Genomic DNA, 18,842 nt, shown 5'->3' with positions numbered 1-18,842 from the left:
ACAATGTAATATTTTTATTTTTACTTAGTTTTTTGTTGGCTTTTGATTTCTAGTCAAAACTGCAGGGAAATTATAGGTATCCAAAGAAAAGGTCACAAAAGCCTAAGGCGCATTAAAAGATTCTTTAACAAAAAATTCGAATTTCAAGTAAAAAATCAACTTTGAAGGAAAAATTTATATTTTTTTTTAGCAAAAAATCAGATTTTGAGAAAAATAATTTTCAAAACTTTTTGTAAAAAAAGTAATTTTTTGAAATCTTTTGTGAAACCTTAACTTTAATGCTGACAAACAATTTTAAATATTTTTATAAATCTGATTATAATTAATTTTCAAAAAAAATATATTTATTTAACAATAGAAAATTATTCTTACATAAAACACTTAAAAAAATGACCAAATACATAAATATAAATTTTTAACGTAAAACTATTAAAGTTATATTTTTGCAACCACCAAGGACAAATACTATTTAGTTACTTCCGTCGAATTACTAAGAGATTCATAAAGATCACCATATTGACCCAAATTATCTAAATCATCATCACTATCCGAAGAGGAGGAAATATTATTACCGCCCAATGATGCCGCTATAGGAGGTCTAAAATATATAGTGGAATTACTATTGAAACGTTTACGACCGATATAATATTTTAGGAATTTTTCAGCAGGTTTTTCGCCTATAACACCACTTAAATGCTCTTTGGTGATGGTAAAATAACCATCACTGGTAAAACTGTGAGCTGGCGCCATAGAACGGTTGTGTGGTGCATAAATTAGAATGCCTTTATGAGTCATTTGATGATTTGGGTTTAGTGTGGCATCTTCCTGTTGTGAGTTTTCTACAAGTTTTTCTTCCATAGTTATTGCAGGCGGTGGTTCAATATTTGTGGTCGATGTCACCAGTGTACAATCACTATGTTCGTCATTTTCAGCTTCGGCTATAATTTCTTTTGCTGGAGTTTTTCTTAAACTTAAGCTGGAATTTATTTCTGGGGAACGTATAGTAGTAGAGGTCACCGTTGTACTGGCTGCAGCCTTTTTAGCCGATACCTTTTTATCCGCCGCTGTAGATGAGGTGGCCTTTTTCTTGGTAGCTTTAATAGATTTTTCCGCTTTAGTTTTTTTCGTTTTAATTTCCTTAGTAGCCGTTTTCTTTTTATAAGCTTCATCATTTGCTGCTGCTTCTAGACTGAGCATTTTATCAGTAATTTGTCTATTAAATGCCTTACTCTTAGAAGATAGAGCAGTGGAATTACAAATAACTTGTGTTTGTGTAGGTGCAAAAAAGGTTTCTTCTGTTGACGTAGTTGTTATAGTAGAACTATTATTTTTTGTTGTTGTTGTTTTTAGAGGCACCGTTTTGGGTTTAATAAATTTATTTTCATCGTCACTAGAAATTAATAATTCTGCTTTCAGTTCTTTCTTTACTTCTATTAATTTTGGAAACTTTTCCATAATTTCATCTTCTTTATCAATGTCTTGGTTTTGATTTTTGTTCTGTCTTTTTCGAGTTGTTTGATTTTCTTCTTTTTCTTCAAATTGCTTTTTGTTCTTCCTTAATGGTTTTGTGGGCATAATTTCATGTTTTTCTTTTTTGTTATTTGTAGCCTCTTTATTCTGTTTGATTTCCTGTTCTTTTTCATATAGTTCCTTAGATGCTTCTATGGCCATTTGTAGTTCCAGCTCAAAGGTTTCATTTTCACAGCTGTTGGCTGCATTTGAAGTTGTTTTTGCTTTTGTAGTTTTAGATTTCTGTTTAGAGTTTTCCTTGGTTGGCTGTTTAGAATTTTTCGTTTTAATATTTTGTTTAATTGGAGCAACTTCATCTACTATCTCCATGTTGCATTTAGAGGACTTTGAATACGAGGCTGAAGTTTTAAGGGATTTTTGCGGTGAAACACAATTTTCAACATACCATTCTTCTGTGGAAGTGTCAGCAACATGCCTGGAGAAAAGAAAGAAAATCTAAATCATTCCATTTCTGTATATAGTTTCGACTATAATTCTATATATAATCTCGAAAGTAGTTCTGTCTATAGTCTCGAATATGGTCTACTCAAAAGTCTTGACATTAGTTTAGTCTAGTCTGTTATCTTGTCTATAGTCCCCAGTATAGTCTTATCTATATATTGTGTATAGTTTTGGAGTATTGCCTATAGTTTTGTGTGTAGTATTGCTTATAGCCTTATCGATGCTATTGCCTACAGTCTTGTCTTGTCGAAGCTTTGCTTCGACCATAATGCTATATATAACCTCTACTCTAGTCTACTGTACAGAGTCGAAACTAGCCTACAGTGTTGTCTATTGTCTCGTCTATAGTTAGGTCTATAGTCTTGTTTATAGTATTGTCTATAGTCTCGTCTATTATCTTGTCTGCAGTTTAGTCGACAGTCCTTATTTACTTCAAGTTAGTAAGTTAGTTAAAAAGAGGGTTTCATTACAGCAAATCAGTAAAAATGCACCTCTGAACATCCAGCCTGTTGTACGCTCTTTTGAAACCGATTTTTTCGAAAAAACTTTTGAAAATTTTGTTAAAGTTTATAATTAAAACTTACTTGTAGTCCTCACATAATTTTCTCTCATTGCAGCAGTGACACTCCGATTCCCGTCTACAGGGTCTATTGTCACTATAAAATTTACAATTTCTTTTCATAGCATGACGTCTTTCGCACACACTGCCAAATGAAGCCGAAGATGAGGATGATGAGGAAAATGATTTTGTCTGGGAATGTGTGTAGTAGTACATGCGGTTCATGCGAGCCGAAGTCATTTTTATGGCACTACGTTGTGAGACTCGTTTAACCATATCTTTAGACGAAGTCATGGGTGTATATTTATTATGACTCGGGGTACAGTGGTATTGATTACAACATGCTGGCAAATGTTTACGACGCATACGATGATGATCTTCATCATTATAATAGTCAGAATCGGATGAAGAATCCATGGCGCTGCAACTATTACTATAGCTACGTTTGCGCAAGACTTTACGTCTTTCTTTGTGTGAGGAAGAGGATGATGGTGGCGCCATCATCTCATGTTTACGAGATTTTTGCAAACGTGCCAAATCGTAATGATTATGATGATATTCTACTTCATTCATAAATTTACGACGATGACGTAAAGCCTTAAGATGGCACTCATCTTCTGCTTTTTCACAGGCATATTTTTCTCTTAGGGCCTCTCGTGTGCTCTTAACCATGCGATAAGTTTTAATCATGGTAGTAGTGGAAGCAGCATTTCTCATTGCACCAGCTCTACTGGAACGAATATATCTAGCTGTCTCCCCCGACTGTAAAGAATCATCAGAATCATGGCTTATATCTTTGCTGCTAGTACCACGATTTCTACAAGATCTGCCAGCTCTGCCACCATGTCTAGTTGCTGACGATATTGGGCAATCTCTTGTGTAGTCTTTTTTCTTGTCTTGGGGTAATGTATATAGCATAGTATTGTCACCTCCATACAAGGAATTGTGTCTATTTAACCAACTGCCGACCTTATCTTCTATCTTCTGTTTGTCAAATGTACTGAGTATCCTTTCAAATCCCGACTCCTTTAACTGACGATTATGTTCATTTATAATGGGCATAGTTTGATTGAAAATATCCAATAGTTTATGCTCCTCGTTATTGGCATTCTCCGGTAGGGCCAAGGTTTTATTATTAAACAGCAACGAGAATCTTGTAGTATTTGTAACATTCCTTAACACATCCGCATCCAATGGTACTTCTTCAAAATCTTCATCTTCCATGGAGGCCAATTCTTCAAGTGTATCATTTTCATCACATTCCGGACCATAGATGTCCTCCAAGTTATTAATGTCTATTTCTACTAAAGTTTCTTTTTCGGCCACATTCTAACAAAAAAAAAACAAAGAAAAAATTCCAATTGTTAAAGATATTTTTGTAGAAATATGCATAGGTATTCCATTAACTTACATCTAAAAAACTGGCCCAAGTCTTTGATCTTTCATAGGTTAATTGTTGCAAATGTTCCAAATCAAATAATTTGGAATTCATAATGAAAACATTTAAAAGATTTTATAAATATTTATTAAAATAAATGCACAAAACTTTTCAACAATTTTCTTTCTTTTAAAAAAGTGGCGTCATACAGTGTTGTTTTGAAATAGTACTAAAATATAAAGATCAAAATCACAGAGTTGTTATAACAGATTAACCCTCGAATGATTAAAATATAAATGTAAAATATTAAAAAATTGCCTTAACAAAATTTAAAACGTTATGAATGGACCATATGATACCCTACACCAGTGAGAATGTTTAAAATGAGGACTTTTTTAATAATAACCTCCCCACTATAGTCGAATTTAAACTGTTTTTATTAAAATCGCAGTCAAAAGTATATCTTTCAAAATCGTCTTAATTTTTTCTATTCAAATCTCATTTAATTTTTCATTTCATAACAATCTAGTCGAATTTTATTGAATTTTTTAAAATTTTTTATAAATTAAAAAAATATATGTATGTTATAGTTTATAATTATAAAAATTAGAAGTTAATTAAATGAAATTAATCCCAATATAGCGTTGTGTTTATTCCAACCATCTGGCATCTTTCTAAATGCAACAGATGACTTTTCTACTACTAAACAAATACAACCCTGTGTTGACAATTTTTATTTTATCAGCTTTCATTTAACAAGAGTTTTTTACTGCAGATTACATTATGAAAGACAATTTTAATTTTACAAAAAACGTGTTGAATTCATTAAAAAACATAACAGAAAATCTAAAAACTAAATAAAAAGCTCAAAAACAAAGTAAACTACCGAAATAAACACAAAACGACAAATAATTGCACTTGAAAAACGAAAATCTAAAAATAACTTTTTTTTAAAAAAGCAAAAACGCATCCAAAGACCTGCAGAGAAAGTGTTTGTAAAATAACAAAAACAATAAGAAAAATATTGCTAAAACCTTAAAGGGAAAGGTCAATAAATTGTCTTAAGGAGAAAATGTTTCTAAGACGTTTTTTCTCCTCCTTTGCGGAGCCTTTAAATCAGCCGGCAGATTTAATTGGTTGCCTACAACAAACGCCACAAGTTATAAGCAATGGTTTTGGTAGTGCAACAGGAGCTGCAGTGGGTCTAGAGAGTTTAGCCTGGTTGCAAAATGTAGCACCCTGTTTTCCTTTAAAAGGCGAACAAATACAAGTCATAAATGAACCCAAACATTTCTATGATACTTTAGTCCAGAGAAGTGCATCAGCGAGGGAACGTATAGTATTGGCCAGTTTGTATTTGGGTACCGGACAATTGGAAAATAATTTTGTGCAAACTTTAAGAAAAAGTCTTCAACAACAGGCTTCTTTAAGGGTAAATGTTTTGTTGGATTTCACAAGAGGCACTAGAGGAGAAACAAATTCAAAGACCATGCTGTTGCCTTTATTAAAAGACTTTGGTGAACAGGTGCAGTTAAGTCTCTATCATACACCCAATCTAAGAGGCATGACGAAACGTTTAGCTCCCCCCAGATGGAATGAATTATTGGGTCTGCAACACATGAAAGTCTACTTGTTCGACGATGCGGTTTTGATTTCAGGAGCAAATCTATCAAATGATTATTTTACCAATAGACAAGATCGTTACATACTCATCGAAGACAAACCCTTGGCCGATTTTTATGCTGAATTTATTTCCCGGGTTCAGGAATTTAGTCTTGCTGTACGTCAAGATTCTGAAGTGGGTCTACATCGGAATTGGAAGATTTTACCCTATGAGGGAACCAAGGAAGAGTTTATTAAACGTGCCAAGAAAAGCATTACGGAATTTGTTCAACAGGCCTATCAGACACAACAATTGGCCTGTAATAGCTCAACAGAGGCAGACACTTGGATTTTTCCTTTAATAGAAATGGGTCAGATTGGCATACACCATGATAGCGTGGTGACAAAGAGACTGCTGTCGAATTGTGTACAAGATTCAAGACTTAAATTGGCTACTGGTTATTTTAATTTGACACAAGAATACATGGATACATTAACGCACAAATGTTTAGCACAATGCAGCATACTAATGGCACATCCTAATGTAAGTGGAAAAAATAATTTGTGAAGCTCTATAGTACTTCAGATTTGATTTAGATTTTCCTTTTTATTTTAGGCTAATGGCTTTCAAGGCGCCAAAGGACCAGCTGGTGGCATTCCAGCCGCTTATACATTAATTGCCAAAAGCTTTTACGAAAGTTTAGTGCGTAGAAAACAGGATCATCGCATAAATTTCTTTGAATATGAAAAACAAGGCTGGACTTATCATGCCAAAGGACTTTGGTATTATCTACCTCAATCGAATTTGCCCAATCTCACCTTAATCGGTTCCTCGAATTTCGGTGAACGTTCAGTAAATCGTGATTTGGAAACACAAGTTTGTTTAGTAACAAATAATAAGCGCTTAAGTCTTAGTTTGCAGCATGAAAATGAACGTTTGTTCAGTCTGTCATCGACAGCTGAAAAACAAATAACCACTAGACCGGTACCGCGTTGGGTGCAGGCAGTTGTTAGTTTATTTAGAAATTTTTTCTAAATAATTTTAAAGACATTTTATTTGATTTACCATATGATGAACAACAATATTTGTTAATGTAGTTTAGAATTCAATTGAAAATATTTACTTAAATTAAATTAAAAGATAAAAATGAAATGCCTTCGCAAAATACTTCCTAATTGTAAAATGTAAAAGATATTTTGTCATTTAATAACAACTCCTTTTCATTATAGATTGTACTTTGTGTGTGGATTTATTAATACCTCAAGTTAACGCTTATTGCTTTTTTGTGTTTTTTTAATTTTTTTTTTTGCTTAATTGAGAATGCGTTTTTATTTTTTAATGCCAAATATGTTTAATTATTTGTTTGTTCTAGTTTACAAAATCTTATAATTGTTTGTGTAAATATATACTCTGGGTATTTATGTTTAAAAAGAATCAATGAAAATATACAATTTTTGGTTTAAAGAAATAACATATGTATTTAAAATTGTTTTATTTCAAACAACATTTTTAATTTGTGTTTCTTGAGTTCTGTAACGAAATTTAAGCAAATTTTAATTAAACGCTGAGTTTATTTAATAGTTGGGCTGCTTTTAAAATACTCAATAAAGGGGGTTTCAATTAAAAAATGGTTTTTAAAAACTTGTTAAATATTTATTTCATCCGTTTATCCATTTAAAAATTATGCATTCAATTTGGAAAAAGTCACTCAAATTGGAGTGATATTTTTAATGTTAAATTGTAAACTCTGTTTCCGCCAAACTGTTACATATTATTACAACTCTGTGAGTTTATACACAGGCTGTATTAATAAATTTAGCGATTTGTTTTAATTTAGCGTTTTTTTAATTCCAGTTTAAATAACAATAATTTAACATAAAATTTTCTAAAGGTTATGAATGTATAGAACAGAAAACAAGTAAGAATGTATACTATACTATAGACTAGATTATAGACAAGACAATAGACAAGATAATGGACAAGACTATATACTAGACTAGACTATTGACCATACTATAGACTAGACTATTGACCATACTATAGACTAGACTATACTATAGACTAGACTAAACTATAGACTAGACTATACTATAGACAAGACTATTCTATAGACTAGACTATACTATAGACTAGACTATACTATAGACTAGACTATAGACTAGACTATAGACTAGACTATAGATTAGACTATAGACTGGACTATAGACTAGACTATAGACTGGACTATAGACTAGACTATAGAATAGACTATAGCCTAGACTATAGACTAGACTATAGCCTAGACTATAGCCTAGACTATAGACTAGACCATAGACTAGACTATAGACTAGACTATAGACTAGACTATAGACCACACTATAGACTAGAATATAGACTAGACTATAGACTAGACTATAGACTAGACCATAGACTAGACTAGACTAGACTATAGGCTAGACTATAGACTAGACTAGACTATAAACTAGACTATAGACTAGACTATATACTAGACTATAGACTAGACTGTAGACTAGACTGTAGACTAGACTATAGACTAGACTGTAGACTAGACTGTAGACTAGACTATAGACTAGACTATCGACTAGACTATAGACTAGACTATAGACTAGACTATAGACTAGACTATAGACTAGACTATAGACTAGACTATAGACTAGACTATAGACTAGACTATAGACTAGACTATAGACTAGACTATAGACTAGACTATAGACTAGACTATAGACTAGACTATAGACTAGACTATAGACTAGACTATAGACTAGACTATAGACTAGACTATAGACTAGACTATAGACTAGACTATAGACTAGACTATAGATTAGACTATAGATTAGACTATAGATTAGACTATAGTCTAGACTATAGACTAGACTATAGACTAGACTATAGACTAGACTATAGACTAGACAATAGACTAGACTATAGACTAATCTATAGTCTAATCTATAGTCTAGTCTATAGTCTAGTCTATAGTCTAGTCTATAGTCTAGTCTATAGTCTAGTCTATAGTCTAGACTATAGACTAGACTATAGACTAGACTATAGACTAGACTATAGACTAGACTATAGTCTAGACTATAGACTAGACTATAGACTAGACTATAGACTAGACTATAGACTAGACTATAGACTAGACTATAGACTAGACTATAGACTAGACTATAGACTAGACTATAGACTAGACTATAGGCTAGACTATAGACTAGACTATAGACTAGACTATAGACTAGACTATAGACTAGACTATAGACTAGACTATAGACTAGACTATAGACTAGACTATAGACTAGACTATAGACTAGACTATAGACTAGACTATAGACTAGACTATAGACTAGACTATAGACTAGACTATAGACTAGACTATAGACTAGACTATAGACTAGACTATAGACTAGACTATAGACTAGACTATAGACTAGACTATAGACTAGACTATAGACTAGACTATAGACTAGACTATAGACTAGACTATAGACTAGACTATAGACTAGACTATAGACTAGACTATAGACTAGACTATAGACTAGACTATAGACTAGACTATAGACTAGACTATAGACTAGACTATAGACTAGACTATAGACTAGACTATAGACTAGACTAGACTAGACTATAGACTAGACTATAGACTAGACTATAGACTAGACTATAGACTAGACTATAGACTAGACTATAGACTAGACTATAGACTAGACTATAGACTAGACTATAGACTAGACTATAGACTAGACTATAGACTAGACTATAGACTAGACTATAGACTAGACTATAGACTAGACTATAGACTAGACTATAGACTAGACTATAGACTAGACTATAGACTAGACTATAGACTAGACTATAGACTAGACTATAGACTAGACTATAGACTAGACTATAGACTAGACTATAGACTAGACTATAGACTAGACTATAGACTAGACTATAGACTAGACTATAGACTAGACTATAGACTAGACTATAGACTAGACTATAGACTAGACTATAGACTAGACTATAGACTAGACTATAGACTAGACTATAGACTAGACTATAGACTAGACTATAGACTAGACTATAGACTAGACTATAGACTAGACTATAGACTAGACTATAGACTAGACTATAGACTAGACTATAGACTAGACTATAGACTAGACTATAGACTAGACTATAGACTAGACTATAGACTAGACTATAGACTAGACTATAGACTAGACTATAGACTAGACTATAGACTAGACTATAGACTAGACTATAGACTAGACTATAGACTAGACTATAGACTAGACTGTAGACTAGACTATAAACTAGACTATAGACTAGACTATAGACTAGGCTATAGACTAGACTATAGACTAGACTATAGACTAGACTATAGACTAGACTATAAACTAGACTATAAACTAGACTATAAACTAGACTATAAACTAGACTATAGACTAGACTATAGACTGGACTATAGACTAGACTGTAGACTAGATTATAGACTAGACTATAAACCAGACTATAGACTAGAGTATAGACTAGACACTAGTCTAAAGACTAATCTGTGGGCTACTTATCAAAAGTTTATAAGATAGAAAAATTACCGATATGAAAAAGAACTTAATTTTCCATGCTTGTTGGAAAATGTAGATTTTTTCCTCTTATTTTTTTCAGGTATAAAATTTTTGAATTTTTCAAGTTAAATTCTAGACATAACAATCTAGCGTTTTTTCACTTACTATTTGACGTTTTTCTACACAAAGGTTGGCAACATAGTGTGGCCAATGCACAATTCTCTTTTATAATTATTTGTTAGTTTCTCTCGATCGGACTAAGAAGTTAGTTGTGTTAGCGGGTAAAGCGCGTGTCGTTTAAATTTTAATGTTTTTATTTTTCTAAAGGTAAAAACAAACGCGTTTTCGTGTTGTTAATACAAAATAACTGTTAAATTACATGATGTTTATCATTATTAAATAAAAGAAAACGAATTAAAATTAATAAATATCTATAAATTAAGAAAATATATATTACTAAAACACATAAATTGGCAAATGTGTAATGAAATTATTACAAAAGTAAAATATTTCTAAAAGTGTTTAGTGTAGTGTGTTGTTAATTAAAACATTTTATTATTAATTAAATGGATACTAAATTACAATTGGATTACTTTTGTTGGAGTTAAACTATAATAATAAAGGTATAATTATTACTATTAAAGTGTTAAATAATTTATGTATTTTAATTGTTTTTTTTAATAATTAACACTTGTTTTTTGTTGTTTAAACAATTATTCCTTTTTTTATTATTGCAAATTTGAATACAAAAAAATGTAAACAATCTATTAAATGAACTTCCTTTTATAGAGTTTTTTTGTTATTGTTTCTCTCTCCCTCTGGCTCACTCTTTTGTTTTCATATGTAGTTGTTTTTGTTTACTTTTTTTAAGTTTGTTATTGTTTTTTGAATAATTACTGTTATTGTCATCTGTCTGTTTATTTATTATTCTTATGCTTTATTGGATTTTGCAAATTCTGTTGTCAAAATAATGAAAAGTTATTAATAATTTTTAAAATTGTTTTAAAGACATTTTGTTTATTTTGATTTTCTGTGTTTATTAAATTAGCAAACTTTTGAAAGCATTAATTAAGTAACTAAAGTTTTTGAATATTATTAGTTTAGTTTGGGGTGAGGGATTGGTTTATTAAATGACAGATTGTTTTAGGATTTTTTGAAATATTTTTGATAATTACGGAAATTTTATAAAATCTTTATTGATTTTTGTTTAATTTAAAGATTTTATTTATTTATTTAATAGTTTGGAATGAAAGTTGATTGTATTTATTCTAAAGTTGTTCAACTCTTTGATACCCAAATTGTATACCGATTGGTCCAGTAATCACGATGATCTATTAGATGATCTAGTATCAAGTTTTTAATAGCATTTGGTTTGTTAATGAACATTATTTCACAAATCTGTATATTTTGTAACACATACTAAATCTACATAAAATTTGCATAAAATCTTTAATATTGAAGATTTATTTTGTAAAAAATTATTTTATAAAAATTTCTAGATGACCTATTGTCAAGTTTATAAAGCATACTTATTCATTAATATTTATGTATATATTTGACCGATCATTCCTCTAGAGTCTAGAGTCTAGACTCTAGACCAGCTGCTTTCAATTGAGTTCGTTACATTTAAAATGACTATAATTATATTAAAATAATTTACAAAATTTCTTTCAAAATATTTCCTGTTTTTTTTCTTCGTCTTTTTTTAACATAAATTTATTTTTAATTAAATTTATCACCTCCCTAAATAACACAAACAAAAACATATCTATACACCAAAATAAAAATGACTGATATATCAAAATGATTAATAAAGTTTTGTCTGGCTCATAAACCTTTAATTTATATACTCTACACGTTTTTACACAAAAATATTTCTTTAACAAAAAAAAAAGTAAAAACTAAATTATATTTAAATTAAATCAGCAATAAGTAGTAAAAAGTAGCGAGCGAACGCTTAAACAAATCGACAACAGTCTGATGGACTGACATAGACAAAACGCATGAAATCATGAAAACATCGATCGAAACTAGACAAAATGAAACACCTTATAATTTGTCTTGTCTTTTGTTGATGTTTTACAATAATTTTTATGTTAAGATTACAAAATTTATAACAAAAAAAAAAAAAAAAAAAAAAAAAATCCAAAAAATTTAAAACGCAATTTTTTTATTTATTTTAAAGGAAGAAAAAATAAATAAAATAATATAAATAAAGGGTGTTGCGGAAAAAGGTGTTATAAAGGGAAATTGCACAATTTAAAAATTTAGAAAAAATTCTTCTTCGGTAAAGTATAAAAGTTTTAAGGAAATATCTGTCAACAGCTTTCTGTAAATCAGTGCCTTCGGCAGGTTAGTAGTTAGTGTTGAAGTCAGTCTGATAGGATGTTATGGGTTCGATTCCCAACAGGTACAGTGGAAACTAACTAACTAACTAACTAACTAACTAACTAACTAACTAACTAACTAACTAACTAACTAACTAACTAACTAACTAACTAACTAACTAACTAACTAACTAACTAACTAACTAACTAACTAACTAACTAACTAACTAACTAACTAACTAACTAACTAACTAACTAACTAACTAACTAACTAACTAACCTACTTACTAACTATTTTTTACTATTTATTGACTCACTCTTTTTACTTTAAATAACTTACAATAAAAACCATTCAATATCAAATATTTTTGATATGCTTATTTTAAAAATAAATCTGAAATAATAAACTTATCATAAATTCAGTCTTACTTTAGAAAACGACCAAATAAATATTGATGATTCATTAAAATAATAATAAAAAAAAATAAAACAAAGAGTCTTAAAAGGTATTTCCTTATGGAAATTTGCAAAAAATAATAATAAAACTGTTGATTTAACCCAGTGTTTGAAAAAAAGAAATAAAATTTCATCTTCCATTTTTTATGACATGTATTAAATTAAATGAAAGTGAAAATCCCTTTATTTATGACAAAGAAAAAAAATTCCAACCAGAAATTATAACTTTCCTTTGGTGGTGGATAAATTGGCCTGGAAACAAAAATCTGTGTGTTTTAAAAAAGTAGTTTTCAAAATAAAGTGACCATTTGTGAATGTCATAAAAATATCATCAACAAAATTGCACATATTGTACACACATGTGTTTATAGTGTGGTTTTTGACTTAAGTAAATGTCAACTATTAATACTTTACTTTAATGGTTTTGACAGCCAGTTGTTGTTGTTTCAGTTATATTACGCAGTCTTATGTACAAGTACTTTATTGTTGTAATTTAGTACCAACTCATGGCGCTTGACAGTTGTTGAAATGTCACTTTTTTTCTTATTTGAGAATTTCTAAGTCTAGGGATTATGTATGTAAATATTATATTAGGTATATAAGCGTGTCTATGTAGAAAATTTCATGAGTGTAAATATTTATTAGATTTAACATAAAAAGGCGTTTTCTCCCTTTATAAAGGTTTAACCAAAAAAGGTTGCATTTTATTAGTTTATTTAGTTTTGGATTGTAAAAATTTATTCTAATAACTTGAGTTTTTTATGATAGTGATATAAATAAAAAAATATGTGTACATTTTTTGGGGAATTCCACAAGAGTTTCCTAATCTTTATAATGAATAGATTATTGGGTTTTAACTTAATATGATTTAACTTATTTACTACAAGACTAGCATAACTCAAAATTCGTTTTTTTGAAGTGAGTACTAAAAAATATGATCCAATTCTTCCTCGTTTAAGCAGCGTGAGTGTTTAATATAACTGAACATGGGGCCAATCATACAGTGCCCAGTAGTTCCTTACGAATCTTTATTAAATGTGTTTTTTCTTTGAAAGATAGGTCCTGAGAATTTTCGATATTCTGCGAGTGTTTATAGTGAATCTCTATAGTTCCGATTTTTTGCCGAAGCAAAAGCCGAAGATTAGTAGAAAAAATGCAAGAGTTCATGAGAGAAAACTGCTTTAGGGAGACATGTTTTAAACACCACTTAGAGGATTTATGTTGATTTCGTGATAGAATGAAAGTTTTTATTACTGTTATAATCATCATTTCATTATAATATAAAGTTTATATAATTTGCAGTTTCCGAATTCGGTCGATTTTGCAAATAATTTAAAATAATTCCTAGTAATTTTTTAATAGAGAGTGAACTCCTTACAGTTAAAATACTAAAAATGCTAGATGTCAAAAAATTTCAATATTTGTTTTGAATTAAGCCTTTAAGTCAAAATTTATTTGAAAAAAACTATGTTCTGATAACTGGGTTATAGGTGTTTGAATTTCAATTGAAAATAGTCTGAAATCAAACTTTTATTAATATAATATAAAATATCTCAGAAATCATTATAGTGACTATAAGTTTCAGCTTAAATTTAACACCCTAAAGCGGTGATAGGCAAATAAATCTCTCATAAGCTGTCTGACTCAATTGCAAGTAATCTCATACACGTATAAAAAACTAACAAAAACAGTCAGAGAGCTCATTTGTCTCTCTGCCGATGCCTGATCTTAACTCAAATTAACACTTTGAATGTTTTCTCTCAGAGAGCTTATTGCTCACTCTCTGCCAATGCCTTTTCTTAACTCAAATTAAAAGTTTGAATTTTTTCTCTAAAATCATTTCTCTATTTTGTGAAAATATCGCTAATTTGGGGACATCTAAATGACGATAAGTTTGAGGAATAACTCTAGCTTAAATTTTAAACCTTAAAGCGGTGATAGGCAAATAACTCTTTTTTATAATCTGCGTGGCTAAGCTGCACGTAAGCTCACATACAATCGTATAAATCAGAGAGCTTATTGGTCTCTCTCTGCCGATGCCTGACATTTACTCAAATTAAAAGTTTGAATGTTTTCTCTAAAATCAGGCCTATTTATTCCCTTTTTGTGAAAATATCTCTGATTTTGGGACATCTAAATGGTGATACTTCTAAGGAATAACCTTAGCTTAAATCTTAAAGCGGTGATAGGCAAATAACTCTCTCATAAGCTGTCTGGCTCAGTTGCAGCCTGCATGAAATTAACAAAATCAGTCAAAGAACTCATTGGTCTCTCACTGCCGTTGCCTGATTTTAACTTAAATAGCAAAATGTCCTCCGCTTCTTCGCTTTCTTTATATCGAACTCAAGTCTCTTGATAGCTCCTTTTTAGTTATTTTCTCAACTCATTTCATTTACCATGGGTCGCAAAAAGATCATCTACTGTACTTGTAGTCTAGCTGATTTTCAGACTTTTTCTTCTCTGAGATCACAAGAAGATTACTACTTTGATTATGAGATGTCTATATGGCGAATAGTTTAGTAGCTTCAAAAACTTTTTATATTTTTAAGAATGATTTTATTTCAGAGATTTTTGATCAAATTGACTCCATTACAATTATATCATCAATATAAATTTAATTAATTTTTTATAACAATTAAAAATTTATTATAATATCTAATTGTCTTGTTACAATTAATCAATGACAATGATTTATTGCAATCGACATTTGACTTACATTCTAGACTTTGGGGATTAAAATACTTAAGAGGATTTTTATTATTTTTGACATTTAAAAACCCATGACAAAAGCATCATGACAACAATCAAAGTGATTATTTTCTCGTTTGTTATTATCAATTTATGAAATTTTGACAGTTTTACAGGCAATACTACTCCCTCGCTGTCATAAATGTTCTTTTAGTGAAAAAGATACTTATTAAAATAATATTTTCTCTTCTTTCTCTTTACAGATACAAATTTTTTTGTAAAATACTACAATATTCTTTTTTTTTTTTGGCAAACTTATGTCAATTACAAAATTTGACATACAATAAATGAAACGATCATTTAAAGATCAAGCTAAATGATCAAATAATAAAAAAAAACAATAAATTTAAATATACTAGTAAATGGTGGTTTTAATTTACAATACACAGTAAAAGTTAAAGAAAATAAATATATATATATTTTGCCCATCAGCACCATTATTTGTCAGTTTTTTTTTTTTTAAATTCATTTTTATATGAATGATCAAAATATATGTAAATGACTGTGTGTTTAGTTAGCCTCAATTATCTTTAATTGTTGGCATAATTTGTCAACAGCAGTGAAATTAAATTAAACCATTTTTCCACCACAATTGAGCAAAAATTAAAAATAAACGAAACGAAACTAAAAATACCAACCATTCATGAGTGAATGAATGGGTTCGGTCCATTTGACTTTTTCGCACAATTGATGACCAACTAGTAAAGATAATTAAAATAAACACGCGAGTTTAAGTTTAAACAAGAAAAATATACAAGAAAACTAAACAAATTAAAAGTCTAATATGAAAAATTAAATTAAAAAAATCTAAACAAAAGTTAATTAAAAAAAATGGTCTCAGCTACTAAATCTTTAAATTGTTTAACAAATAATTATAATTCTTTAAAAATGTTTAATGTTATAAAACAAAAATGTAAAACTTTATACATTTCATCGAATCGCGTTAATAATTTGCAGAAGTTCTTATTGCTAATTTTGATTTCTTCCTCAATTTTTAATACTGCTACGGGTGCTTCATTACATCACAAAGATTACCGCAGTGCGGGTTTATTTGCTTTAAATAATTTTACGGATTTATATGATGCATCATCATCATCCTCCTCCTCTTCGTCGTCTTCTATTAAAACCATGGATTTAACAAGTGTTGAACTGAATAGTATTGATGTGGGCGATTTCGATCCGGCTGCTGCATCAAGAAATTTACAATTGGGTACAAAAGAAAATACAGGTAAGTGAGTTTTTTATAAATTTTTAAGTATTTGATAAAGATCTAGGCAACTTGAAATGTTGGATAGGCCGAGCTCATTGTTACTCTCTGCCGATGTCTGCTTTTAATTCAAATTGAATGTTTGCTCTAAAATCAGGGGTAAATTTTGTTATTTTGTGAAAATAACGCTAATAATGGGACATCTAAATGACGATAAGTTTGAGGAGTAGCGATAGTTTCAATATAACACCCCAAAAGTGGTGATAGGCAAATAACACTCTCATAAGTAGTTTCGCTCAGTTGCTGGTAAGCTCACACACGCATAAAAAGTCAAGAGAAGCAGTCAGAAAACTCATTGGTTTCTCTGCCGATGCCTGATCTTAAACCAAATTAAAAGTTTTAATGATGTTTCCTAAAATCAGGGGAATATTCGGACGTCTAAATGACGATAAGTTTGAGGAATATCTTTAGTTCAAATTCAACACTCTAAAACAGCGATTGACAAATAACTCTTTCATAAGGTGTCTGGATCATGCTGTCTATAGATGCCTGTTCTTTACTCACATTAAAGGTTTGAATGTTTTCTCTAAATCAGGGGTATTTATTAATATATTGTGAAAATATCGCTAATATTGCAACATCTAAATGACGATAAGTTTGAGGAATAATGTTAGCTTAAATTTAAAACCTAAAAGCGGTGAAAGGCAAATAACTCTCTCATAAGCAGTCTGGCCTGTAAGCTCACAAATGTATAAAAAACAAACGAAATCAGACAGAGAACTCATTGGTCTCTCTGCCGATGCCTGATCTTAACTCAAATTAAAAGATTGAATGTATATGCGGTCTTCTGCAAGATTCAACTTAATGACTTTGGAAAAACTTTCTTATTTTTGGCTCTTCCATATGAGAGCTCATACGTTAACTCACATACGTATGAAATACTAACAAGAGCAATCAGAATCAGGGTCTTTCTCTCTCTGTCGATGGCTGGGACTGAGAGCTATCTGGCCGAGATCCACTTTAGCTCACATATGTATAAAAAACAAACGAAACCAGTCAGAAAGCTCATTGGTCTCTTTCTGCTCTCTGACTGCTCTTAACTCAAATTAAAAGTTTGAATGTTTACGCGGACTATTGCAAGATATTAATGTCTTTGGAAAACTTCCGTATGAGAGCTCATGCGTTAACTCACACACGCATAAAAAGCTAACAAAATCAATCAGAGAGCTTATTGATTTCTTTCTCTCTCTCTCTCTGTCGATGCCTGCTCTTAACTCACACTTTAAGTTTGAATGTTTATGCGGACTTCTGCAGGATTCAACTTAATGCCAGTTTCTTTGTGGATAATCACAAAAGTTGGATATAGTCTTATGGGAAAACTTACTTATTATTGGCTCTTCCATATAAGTGCTGTTTCGCTTTTATATATCATCTCATAAGTCTCAATAGTCTTGCCGATTTTCAGCTATGAGAGTGGAAAACATTTCCTTTCCAGGTTCTATACGGATGTCCTTAATGATTAGGTGAGAAACTTTTTCGAAAAATTCATTAGGCGCCATTTTGACGCATACACATGACAATCACAAAACAAGTACTAATGACAAACGCTTAATTTTAAAGTATCAACCGCTTTCCACAAAAAAACCCACCAAGTATCACATTAAGTAAACTAATAGCTATTGTATTTTGGAACAAAAGCCTAAAAGAGGAAATTTATACTTTGATTTTGTCGCTTATTGATCGCCAAAAAAAAAAAACACACACACACAAAATTTTTACTGAAATCCAAAAGATCACTTCAACATAAAACGGATGTTGTTTGCGTGTCTAAAGACCGAAAAAATGAGCAAAATGAGATTAAAATTTGTTTTTCAAACACAAAATTTCTTAAAAATAAAGAGGTATTAAAAAGAAAAAACAGATAAAAATAAAATGTAGAAAAAAGAAAGATAAAAGAATGAGGAGGATCATTTAAAAAAGAACTACAGGAACAGTAGAATTTATAAAATAAACAACGACAACAAGCAGCTGGGGTCTTGAATGCTT

The 18,842-nt window shown here is 30.3% G+C and overlaps 3 protein-coding genes across 3 annotated transcripts; 2 read left to right on the top strand and 1 right to left on the bottom strand.

The window, feature by feature from the left end:
- Positions 1 to 322: 322 nt before the first annotated feature.
- On the bottom strand, positions 323 to 4,142 carry LOC119608850. The gene is made up of 3 exons (XM_037963400.1): positions 3,942 to 4,142; positions 2,556 to 3,859; positions 323 to 1,945 (listed from the first exon to the last, which is right to left on the bottom strand). Exons 1-3 carry the CDS (start codon positions 4,020 to 4,022, stop codon positions 466 to 468), a joined length of 2,865 nt encoding a protein of 954 aa, XP_037819328.1. The 5' UTR covers positions 4,023 to 4,142; the 3' UTR covers positions 323 to 465.
- A 499-nt stretch (positions 4,143 to 4,641) lies between these two features.
- Positions 4,642 to 6,746, top strand: LOC119608851 (CDP-diacylglycerol--glycerol-3-phosphate 3-phosphatidyltransferase, mitochondrial). The gene is made up of 2 exons (XM_037963401.1): positions 4,642 to 6,054; positions 6,127 to 6,746. Exons 1-2 carry the CDS (start codon positions 4,981 to 4,983, stop codon positions 6,544 to 6,546), a joined length of 1,494 nt encoding a protein of 497 aa, XP_037819329.1. The 5' UTR covers positions 4,642 to 4,980; the 3' UTR covers positions 6,547 to 6,746.
- Positions 6,747 to 10,309: 3,563 nt separating this feature from the next.
- LOC119608854 lies at positions 10,310 to 16,817 on the top strand (the record flags this gene model as incomplete). The annotated part of the gene is made up of 2 exons (XM_037963412.1): positions 10,310 to 10,385; positions 15,793 to 16,817. A coding segment is annotated over exon 2 (397 nt), but the record flags the coding sequence as incomplete, so codon positions are not given.
- Positions 16,818 to 18,842: the final 2,025 nt, after the last annotated feature.

This window comes from Lucilia sericata, unplaced genomic scaffold (assembly GCF_015586225.1).
Source record: "Lucilia sericata isolate MDLA Ls3-8-SP2 unplaced genomic scaffold, ASM1558622v1 Contig000888F_arrow, whole genome shotgun sequence".
In the NCBI taxonomy this organism is placed as follows: domain Eukaryota; kingdom Metazoa; phylum Arthropoda; class Insecta; order Diptera; family Calliphoridae; genus Lucilia; species Lucilia sericata.
Note: the sequence above shows the minus strand (reverse complement) of the source record. Positions and strands in the feature narration are given on the sequence as shown.

Coding starts and splice junctions, on each gene's coding strand:
- LOC119608850 (XM_037963400.1), bottom strand. CDS start 4,022: ATGAATTCCAAATTATTTGATTTGGAACATTTGCAACAATTAACCTAT. Junction 3,860..3,941: donor CTTGGGCCAGTTTTTTAGAT/GTAAGTTAATGG, acceptor TTTTTTTGTTAG/AATGTGGCCGAAAAAGAAAC. Junction 1,946..2,555: donor AAATTATGTGAGGACTACAA/GTAAGTTTTAAT, acceptor TCTTTTCTCCAG/GCATGTTGCTGACACTTCCA.
- LOC119608851 (XM_037963401.1), top strand. CDS start 4,981: ATGTTTCTAAGACGTTTTTTCTCCTCCTTTGCGGAGCCTTTAAATCAG. Junction 6,055..6,126: donor TACTAATGGCACATCCTAAT/GTAAGTGGAAAA, acceptor TTTTTATTTTAG/GCTAATGGCTTTCAAGGCGC.